The following is a 10,660-nucleotide window of genomic DNA, read 5'->3' as shown; positions in this document are numbered from 1 at the left end:
GAATCCAGATTTTTGCACAGCTTTTGGCTTTTAAAGACTATGGTCTTAAACTTTTGATCAGCTGAAAAAATCATGTTTGAGTGTAAATGCAGTTTGCAGAAAATTCCCCGCTCAAAAGTTCTTGTCTCTTGCACAGATTTTTTCCTTTAACATTGTGAAGCTCTACTTAGAACCTTCTTAAGATCCAATAGTGCAAAATGCAAATTCTTGCAATTTTTTGACTGGTCTTAAGATTTTGATCAGGAGTGTATATTACCAACTCTTTCACTGAATCAATCTGTAAACTATCATGCTGTAATATTGTATTGTGAATCCACCTGGCACTAAAAATATAGATAACCATATATTTGTAATGAGTTGATCTAAATTTGGCAGACACGATAACATTTTACCCAAGCACTAAATTAATAAACAAGAAGTGTTCAAACGTTCATGTAGCACTTTATATTTTTGGAAACTCCCTCACCCACAATCTACAAGAATCTCTTTTTTTTACTTTAAAATGCAGTCAGATACAGAGATATAAAAGAACTGTTTCGACAAAAGGTGTTTTACAATTTGAATAATGTCGCTCAGTAAATAAAAAGCTACCTCACCAAACATTTAATTCTGTTCAGATTTTGTTCTTGTAAATTACAATCAACTCAAGACTACAAAAGCAATTTGCTCCAACAGGCTTACCAATAACAAAATCAAATACGGGAGTTTCATTACCTCTCGTCTGGCTTTGCTTCTGAACATGTCATCTACGTGTTTGAAGGCAGTTTTGAAAGCCGTTGCCGAGTCACTTTGCAGCGTCTCCTGTTTACTCAGAGCAACATGAAGGTGAGCTGCAGTGAAAATGGCAGCATCCACTCCTCCGTGGCCATCAAACACAGCATAGAAGGCACGCTGCACTCCATCCTGCTCCACAATACAGCGAGGCAGGAAAACAGCACATTAAGATTGTTTGACTAGAAATTCAGACACAAGCACTGCCTGCACTGAGATGGAAGTCTTGTACCTGGATACCAAAGAGCTCATTGAATTCAGCTAGGGCCAAATGTTTGTCTTCCATCTTCCTCCTTGTATTCTTGATGGCATGAACAGAACACTGGAGGGTTCGAGAAGCAGAGGGCAACTTGGGGAGCTCTCGATGCCATGTCAGTGCTACATTGATCAGCTTGCTCAGGAAGAGACGTTGGACTGCTTCTGACTGAAGAACTGACAGACAAAAATCACATTCAGACAAAAAATACATCCCAGTCTTCGGAATATTCTTGCCATAATCACTGCAACAGATCAAGTTGTCAGTTTGGTCTAAAAACAATTAATTTTTCCAAGTTCCATCTGTTTATCTTTTGGTCAGCAGCAGTTAGAGATTCGTTGGGGAAAACAGAAAGACATAATGTTAACAAATCAAATATCTTCACTAGAAATGAGTGGAGACATAACCAAAAGCTTGAAGGAGAGTAAATATACACAGATCCCATGTGACGTCACACTCCAATCACAAGCTTTTTTTGACTGTAGTCACAATGGTTGTTTCATGTTGGGTTAAAGGATGTTCTAACCATGCCGACGGATCAGCAAAGCACAGTTTTCACTACATTCCAAAAATCAGGAAACAAGAAGGACCTCAGACGGAGGATTTCAGTGCAGAACGTCGGCGAGTCTGGCTGGCGAACATCAACCACAAGGATCAGCCTTCGAAGACATCTGGAATCTTCTCGGACCACTTTTGTTCCGGTAAAAGTAACATTTTTTAAATAAATGAAAGTTTTTTGAAGTAATATTAGAGTTATGTATGTGTGCTAGAAGGACCGGATTCAGGATTACAGGATGATGCAGCTATGCTATGTGCTAAACCCCAAAGCTAACATTATGGTTAAAGAATTAAATTTTAAGTTAACGGATTGTGTAGGTGATTTAACAATTTAACAAAAAAGAATTGCTATGGTTGAATGATAGTTGGAAATAAAGTGCTGGCGCCATTTGTCTGATTTGGTCTGAACCTAATCCATAAACACACAGTCGACAGGGTATGTGTACATGTACATACATGATAGTGTTATTACTTACCCTCCCTGCCACCAGAACTTTGTTATTATCACAGAGAGTTCACACATCCTTTACAAATCAGTTAAAAACTATTTGTATGAGTCCATTGCTTTTAGGCCACATAGCTCCTGCATGGCGTAGGCACTAAGGTTGGGCGATTTGTAAAACTTTTTAAACCGATATTCGTCAGTCCAACAAATAAGGATGGGCGATATATTCGTGCAGGTGACGTCTGGACTTTTTTGTCATCTCAAATGGTACAATAATATCTGTACACACCGGCAACAAGCCCACCTTCAGAGCGCGTCTTTAGCACCGCTGGTAATGTTAACAACCTGCACAACCTGCTGAACCCTGATAAGGTGAACATGCTTGTTTTCTTGTCAAATCATTTATAAACTCTGTGGTTATTGTTCAAATAAATGTGTTTTCTGAACATACGCTACTCTTTCTTCTGTTCTAAGTTTCAGGAAATAAATCAGCACTGCACTTGGTGGCATACAGGGGAGGGTAGAGTGGGGAGTGCGTCGGCAAAACCCCAAAAAAAACGCTCTTAAAAAAAAAGACCATTGAATGGCTCAGCCTATTATCAATGGTTGATAAATTTGTCCAATCGCCCAACCTTAGTAGGCACACTAAATAATTAACAGTGTCGTAATACGAGATGGGCGACAAATTGTCAGTCTCATCTGACATTTCCTATTTTTTCACCTCATACAGGTCAGTTCTAACAGTAGCGATCTTCTGCTTATATCTTTCCCTCACACAATGGGTCAAGAGTAAGAAAATACTTGCCGTCGTTGTCAAGCGCTTACCTATCAACATGGTAAAAATACTGCGTAGCGCTCTTCTGGATGAGATTTGTGGTCTAAATATTGGTCTAAATAATCACAACTGTAAATAAGTAATCATAGGCCATGTGCACACATGAACTGAAGCACTGACATTTTGAAGACACCATTAAGAGAAGTTTTATAACAAATCACAAATGTTTAAATCAGAAAAAAAACATGTTTTACCCTGCCAGTTTTTCAAGTATAAAATCTGGAAAATATCCAAAAAAGCTCTTTGTGACTGGAAAGAATGGGTGTGTGATGATGACATTCACACTTTTGCTTTATATCCTGCTTGCCATCTTTCAGCCAACATTGTGGAAACATCCAATATTATAAATATTATAAAAAAAACAAACATTTCATATATGAAAACTATAATCTCATTTAGTTAGTTAGAGATCCAAATAAAAGAAAATGAATAACCCTCAATATATATAATAAATCCATAAAAGTGAAATCTTACGGAGTACTTTCTCCTCCTCTTCCTGCTTGGCCTCAGCTTCACAGGGACAGTGGAAAGGTGAGAGGTCATCTTTCAGAAGCTGAGACAGAGCTGCTTGGCACAGCAGGGCACTGAGGCCTGAAGGAGCACCCCTGAGTCAAACACACACACACACAGATGAATATGGACAGTTTCTCTCAGCCCTTAACCTTTGAGACATTACTGGTATCATGCAGCAAGGAAATGAAGGCCTTGGCTTTAAAGACAGCAAACCACAGTGGCAGTAACTGCTTCTCAGCTCAGATTATTGATTGTTAAAGAGGTGTGCTGAGCAGAAGACTTAAAGTGTGCAAAGGCAGACTCGCAAGCCAAGCAAGGACACTGGATCAGATGGGAAGGACTTTAAAAGAGGAACTTGAGCTGAAGAGACCTGTGGGGAATGAAAGCTGCACAAATCAGTTTCCTGCTAAGAGCTATGTATGATATCCTGCCATCTCCTACTAATTTCAACCAATGGTGCAAAGACAACTCTTTGTGACTCCTATCTTACCCCCAGCTAACTTGAACCACATCCTAGTTGGCTGCACTCTAACCCTCACACATGGCCGCTACATTTAGTAGCACAAGTAAGTATTGAGAAGCCCTGCCATAACACTGGAGGTCAAATGGGCTCAGATCAAAGCCCTACCTCCTCCACCTAACCTATGCTGGCTACAGTCTTCATTCATGAAGGTTGGCAGAAAACCAAATCCTTGATTAGTGCTAGACCTGGGACAACTGGGAGGAGCACGTAACTGTACGCTAGTGGTGGACTTGAATTTTCAACAGAGATTGCCACCATTAAACTGAGACCAGATCTTGTTCTTTAGTATACTAAGCTTACAGTGACCTGGGAGGATACTGGGGAAGAGGCCAGTGAAAGCTTGAAGCATGCTGAACTGGCAGCAGATGCTTGCCAATGTGGGTGGAAAACTAAGGTCTACCTGGTAGAAGTCGGCTGCAGAGGCTTCGTGAGAAACTCATCTCCCAGGCTGCTTTAGGACATAGCGCTTTAAGGCCAAGCCCAGTGCCAACCATTTAAAGCCCTTTTAACTGCTGTCGAGCCATATGGCAGAAGAGCAAGGCCAAGGTTTGGGACAATAGATGTCAGTAGAGAGTTAAAGTGGAAGGGCACACACCTAAGATGCCCAGTGTAGCAGATGAGCACGCTGGAGGCATTGTAGACTAATCATCAAAACATCTGTGAAGGAGGATACCCAACTGATGACTGAGATGAAGCTTTTCAACGTCTGTTAACATTTACATATCATCATGCTTCCACTCTGGCTGGTTTGGTTCATTGCCAGAAGGGATTGTTGCTTCTAGTCTTAATTTTATCTCCTCAGACTCTGCAGCTAAGTGATACACAACTATACAAGCAGATTTAAATGTGGCTCAAGACAGAAACAAGTGAGGTCTAACAAACCCAAACAGAATGAACTGTCTGAGCCACAAGAAAGGTTCATTTATAAGCAGCAGTTGGCAACGTCAACAGCAAAGTCATCGTTCACTTTTGGGCCTCTACAGAGAGGAAATTCTGTGGCAGAGACGACTGAACTTAGGAAACAGGAAGTGGTGGAAACAATAGTCTTTCTGTAGACAGGATATGAAGTCATCCTGACAGGGCATACCTCTGTAGAAAAATGTCTGCAGAGCAGGGAAAACATGCCTGTGATACACAGTTTTTATTTTTTTAAGTTCTGCTGTACTGACATTTGATTCACAACTGCTCTTGTGAGTTGGGGCACTCATCCATCCATTATGGATGGATTATCTTTACCAGTTCTTATTTTCCAGGTCACTGAGAGCTGGTGCCCATCTTCAGCCAGCACTGTGCGAGAGGCAGGGGACACCCTGGACGGGTCGCAAGTCCATCACATCAACTAGATATTAATATTGTTTTTTTTATTTCTAAAAGTCAACTGGCTCACGCCAATCAATTTATATCATAAATTGCATCAAACCTTGTTTAAGGCATGTAATGTGTTTTTAGATGTTAGATCTATAACTTTAATTTTAATAATAATCATTAAGACAAGCTTCTGAAAGTCATGGTTAGAAGAACTGCACATGAAATTCTGTCTGTTATTGTACGATTTGAATGTAGATCAAGTAAAACGTTATCTTTCACATCATCATAATTTGAGGCCTACATTCACCAAAGGACTGTGGACTGTCAGGATTTTGTGTATCTGTGTAATATCTTACCTTAAGATGTGCACCTCAAACTGTACTACCAACCAAACTCTCTCTCTCTACACTGGCACAGTTTGCCCACATTTAAGCAAGGGATTATACTTTCCTTGGAGGAGAAACACCCATATTAATGTAAATACAGTGACAGTCATGACTAAAAGTGCTGAATTTGCAAAGATCAATGCTGTTTTTGTCACTCATTTCACACAAAATATTGACTGAGGGCTGAGAGCCTGAGAACTGGTGGTAACTACACTGTAGGAAAAAACGAGCAATCTGCTGCTCTGCAGCCCTCCCAAAAACAGGACAGACATGTCAGGAAACATGGAATTTATCCTCTCCTCTACTAACAAGTGTTGGACTTTTTATAGAATATTTCAAGAAATAGAGCTTCACATCCACCCCTCCTCGCTGTCAGTCAGCAGCTGTGTCTGGTCACCAACATATAACTTTATTATTCTAATCTTTATCTGCAACCATTTCGTCTCACTTGCACCTGCTTTTAGACAAAAAAAGAGCACACCAGCGTTCACAGATCCAAGTGTGTTTTTCCCTTTTCATCGCTTGCTGCTGAAGGTGAAAGGGTGCTGATGTTTTTGTTGCCTACAAACCTGCAGCAGGTTCTTCAAGTGAAGTAAAAAGAAGTTTGGAAAGTGGACAACATGCAAAGATGTTTGGGGATCAAAGAATGTACAACCAGTTGCATTATTTTTTTACCAAGTTGTCCATGTTGATATTCTGTTTCTTCCTCATTTGTCACATTCTGTTTTCACTTTAACACCATCAGCAGCTTTGATTCTGTCACAGATTGTGTTTGTGCAGCAAAGTTAAGCGTTCATACTGAACAGGCAATGCAGGGCAGAGCAGTGAAGAATGTGAGGAATGCCCCAGCTCATGTGCAAACATGCAAACACACACGGTGGGTGGATTGTGCAGAGTTGCGAAAATCAAGACGTTTTAGAAGGTTAACTGTTTTCTGTCTGGTCAAGGTTTATATTAACACATTTTGCAAACTTTAAAAATGATACAAAAGTGCATAAAGGGGAAGGAAACAGAAAGCTAAAACATAAATGAGAAAATGGTTTCTAATGGCTTTAGTTAGGGGGTGTGAACTTTGTGTGGATGGATAAAGGTACATATGGATGGTCTTTTTTTGTGTAAACATTTAAATATACTCTTTTCTAGATTATCTTTAGATGAAATATTAACTTTTTCTGTTGCTAAGAGACAACAGTGTTACCAAATCTTTCTGTCTTGATTCATTGAACTGGAAAATAATAGGGGTGTAATATTTACACATGTAATCATACTGAAGGGTTGTGGTACAGACAGGTTGGGTACAAATACATCAGTCACAGGTGATCCCCCCCTCCCACCTAGAAGCAGGTGCATGTTTTGTTTAACTGCATTTTGCTAACAGCCAGAACAGAAATAAAGTAGAGGAAGATACTCTGCATCAAACAAAGAATGAATGGTAGGTTCAGAATGACAAACAATAATAATAATTTCATTAACTCTGGAGAGAGATCTCTTTTGGTGGTTTGTCAAACCTTTTGTTTGACATATTGCCTGTAGGATACTGTTTACAATTCAGATTGGACCGATAAGACAATACTAGTGTTTTATTTTATAATGAAGTTACAAATCCCACATTGCTGTACATGATCTGTTACATTACAACCTTTCCACTAGCAAGGGTGGTTTGTTTTCTGTTTCTGCTTCTGGGAAACTGTATACCAAACAGTGACCCTCATTCCAAGGTACATACTGAATTTAGTGTCAGCATGTTCAAAAAGTGTCCATAGGGTTAAAAATAAAAATCAGTCTGCATTTCTGTTTTTCTCCAACAGAAGAAATAAGAGTCAAAACCCTCCACTGACTTCTTTAAATACCCTGGGAGGCAGAAAAGCCACCCCCCAGAAACACAGATCTATCAGCCAACCTTTCAGTCTTATTCCTGTACAGCCTCGGCTTAACTTGCTAAATGAGTCTTTGTATTAATCTATCAGGCACATCTGGGTCATTAAGTCCTGCTTTGTGCGCATTTCCCCTTATACTGCTGTAGTTGTGGTCCTTTCTAACCGTAAGACAAAACTGACTCTGTGTACGTCTCCCTCACAGACATACCTGGCAGAAAGCAGCCTCAGCCCGAGGTCCAGGCTCTCTCCATGCAGCTCCTCCAGGGAGACTTTACGGCTCAGAGGGCTGACAGGCAGTGGATGATCTTCCTCCAGAGCAGCAGGGAACTCCTCCACAAACCTGCTCAGGAAGCACCGGGCCTCCTCCTCCATCTCAGTCGCTTCGGGCCTCCGGCAGCAGTTAGCACTCTGTTAAACAGTGAATGAAAAAATAGACTCTACTGGGCGTGGTTCGTTTGCAAAAGCACCTAACAGAGATCTAAAAGAGTCAGTTGACATCTAAGGTATAACTGGACTAAATTGGGTTCAAATAAAATTTTTGTGGGTTTGCCCATAAAGTAACAAATAAAGATCCTGCTTCAAATCATCTAATGTGGATTTCTCACAGTTTACTGAGCTAAACATCCAGAGGGGTAAACCTGAATCTGGAGAATATTGTGTCTGTGGAGTAAATATTATCTGAACCCAAAGGGACAGTGTTGTTTTTGTCTTTCTCTGAATGCAAGTTTGTTTGTCTGTAGTGTTAGCAAAATATTTTTAATAAACTTTTTTAATTTCAAGAAAGTAATGATTGGATGTGCATCTACATTTGATTACCTCAACCCAATTTAAGATGGCTGTCACCACCAATAGACCTTAGGAAACACAAAAATGGTTCTAACTCAGAAAACTTTATAAATATTGAGCTAAATTTAGGTGTGGTTGTAGTTGAGTCTCATCCCCAACACATGCTCTGAGGGCTACACAATGTGATAGATATTTATTGAAAACTTTGGCATAACTGTTGCTATCAACCCTGTTTGTCTGTTATCAAAACATGAAGTACTGGACGGATTTTACTGAAACTCTCAGTAAGTACATCTACCACTGGTTACCTCCGTTTGACATGGCTGCCACAGCTAATCAACACCAGCCAACACATAAAAGACTGAAGTTCAGCCCATTTTACAGATACTGAACTAGAATTTAGTCTGGCAGGAGCTGAATATCACCCACAACACATAATCCAAGTGCCAACACATGCGAGATCTCACAACATTGCATGGGATCTTCCATTAAAAAGTTGAAAAGGTTTGATGAAAACAGCTCTCACTCCATCCTTTCTCATCAGGCGGGTGATATGCATTCTTTCAATGAATTGTAGGCTATTAATTTGAAAAAGGATGACTTTGTCCCTGTTTGTCCTCCAGGTGATACACAGCAGGGTTCTGTTATAAAATCATGTGATTTGTATCATCTGTGAGGAGCTTTGTCAGGGAAACTGTCAAATAAACCTAATACAGAAAACAAGAACTCACTCTGCTACGCCACAGCATGTTATTAGGAGCAGGACGGGTTACGGTCTTTTATATAAATTAACCTGAAACCAACAGAAACAAGCCTGCAGCCTGCAGCTTGTTTCTGTTGTCACCACGGGCGACAGCCACGCGCAGCTAGCGAACACCGTTAGAAAATGTGTTTCTGAACTTTCATCACATTTATTTGGACAACAACGACAGAAACACACTTGCGGGCGCCTTGCACACAGTTATAGTTATGGTAAAGTACGTAGTGTGTGCTAAAAAGTGATTTAAAGTTAACTATGTTTCACGTTTGTGTCCCAGTGAAGCGATATTTGCCAACACGAATCATACACTGTCGACTGCTTACCGTGCAAACCATCGACAACATAAAATAATCGTTATTAGCTAGATCTGCTAAGAATGTTTAATTGCCCAGACAAAAAAAACCCAGTTTTTTTAGTCTTACCAGAGGCTGGGAGCAGTTCTTTTCAGGAGACCACTACAGAGCAGTAACCTACAAGTGAGAGAAACACGCCCTTCAGCTAGACAAAAGAGTGAGACAGATTCACTGATTCATAAACGCTTCGAAACAAGCCTTCCGGATCCTGCAGGCGCGAGATCCGAATGTGTACCATCAAGAGTGTTTAGAGATCTGCGGTGCGATCAACTTCCTATTGGACCGTTACTATGCGTCGCTAACTTCCGCTGTAAACGTAAAGGAACATACCAACAACTTGACCACACACACACACACACACACACACACACACACACACACACACACACACACACACACAGAGTAAACCAAGGAACACAAGAAATTCAAAATTTTCTGTTTTAATCGCCTGCTGTGGAAAGGCAAAGTGAACGAAAAGGCTTTTGCCCGTGTGTTGTTTGTCTGTGATTAAAATGTCTCATGAGCCACTTTAAAGAAACTTACTGAAAGCAATCAGAAGATGTTTGTTGGAGTCAACCTAATTAAAGATGGCCGCCACAGCGGTCTGACCTTAGGAAACACCTAAACAGCAATAAGTATTGAGTTTAAAACTGATGTAGTGGTAGCTGAGCATCGTCCCCAACACCTACATTAATTGAAACACTTTTCACAAAATCTTTACTTAAAACCTTGTCAATAACGCTCTGTCTGTCTGTTAGCAAAACATCTTATGAACCACTGGACTGATTTTAATAAAACCTTCAAGGAATAATCTTTGGCTGTACCTTTACAACTGATTAACTATTGAAGCCACCCACTTTTAAGAAGGTTTCCACACAGAAAGCACAGAAATGGCTATAATTCAGTTAACTGTACAATTATTGTGCCAAACTTTGCAGTGGTTGTAGCTGACAGTCATTCACAACTTTGAGTGTGACATTTCACAACATTACATGATGTTATTTTCAAGGTTTGACCAATATGGCTACAAATATTTTTTCCTAATATAAGATGATTTTTTTTGTTGTCGTTGTTAAACAACCCTCAAGACATATAGCTAATAAGGGTTATGTGCAAGACACAGTGGGGTTCCATTAGTGCCAAAAATATGTTTATGTGTCTATGTAAGCCGTGTATGTAGCATGCTTATGGGGTTCCATTAGTGCCAAAAATATGTTTATGTGTCTATGTAAGGCGTGTATGTAGCATGCTATGTATATGTTAGGTGATATGTAAGGTGATATGTTAAG

The 10,660-nt window shown here is 40.1% G+C and overlaps 1 protein-coding gene across 1 annotated transcript in view; it reads right to left on the bottom strand.

The window, feature by feature from the left end:
* The window catches only part of ppm1f (protein phosphatase, Mg2+/Mn2+ dependent, 1F), a gene marked incomplete in the record, with an annotated part of 16,122 nt that extends 6,529 nt beyond the window's left edge, over window positions 1-9,593 (bottom strand). Inside the window, 5 exon segments of the mRNA XM_025009693.2 lie at window positions 715-903; window positions 1,004-1,203; window positions 3,340-3,470; window positions 7,681-7,880; window positions 9,441-9,593. Of these exon segments, the coding sequence (XP_024865461.1) occupies window positions 715-903; window positions 1,004-1,203; window positions 3,340-3,470; window positions 7,681-7,844 (684 nt within the window).
* Between the last annotated feature and the right edge of the window lie 1,067 nt (window positions 9,594-10,660).

The sequence above is a fragment of the Kryptolebias marmoratus genome, linkage group LG1 (genome assembly GCF_001649575.2).
Source record: "Kryptolebias marmoratus isolate JLee-2015 linkage group LG1, ASM164957v2, whole genome shotgun sequence".
NCBI classification, from domain to species: Eukaryota; Metazoa; Chordata; class Actinopteri; order Cyprinodontiformes; family Rivulidae; genus Kryptolebias; species Kryptolebias marmoratus.
This window is presented reverse-complemented; position numbering and strand designations above follow the sequence as displayed.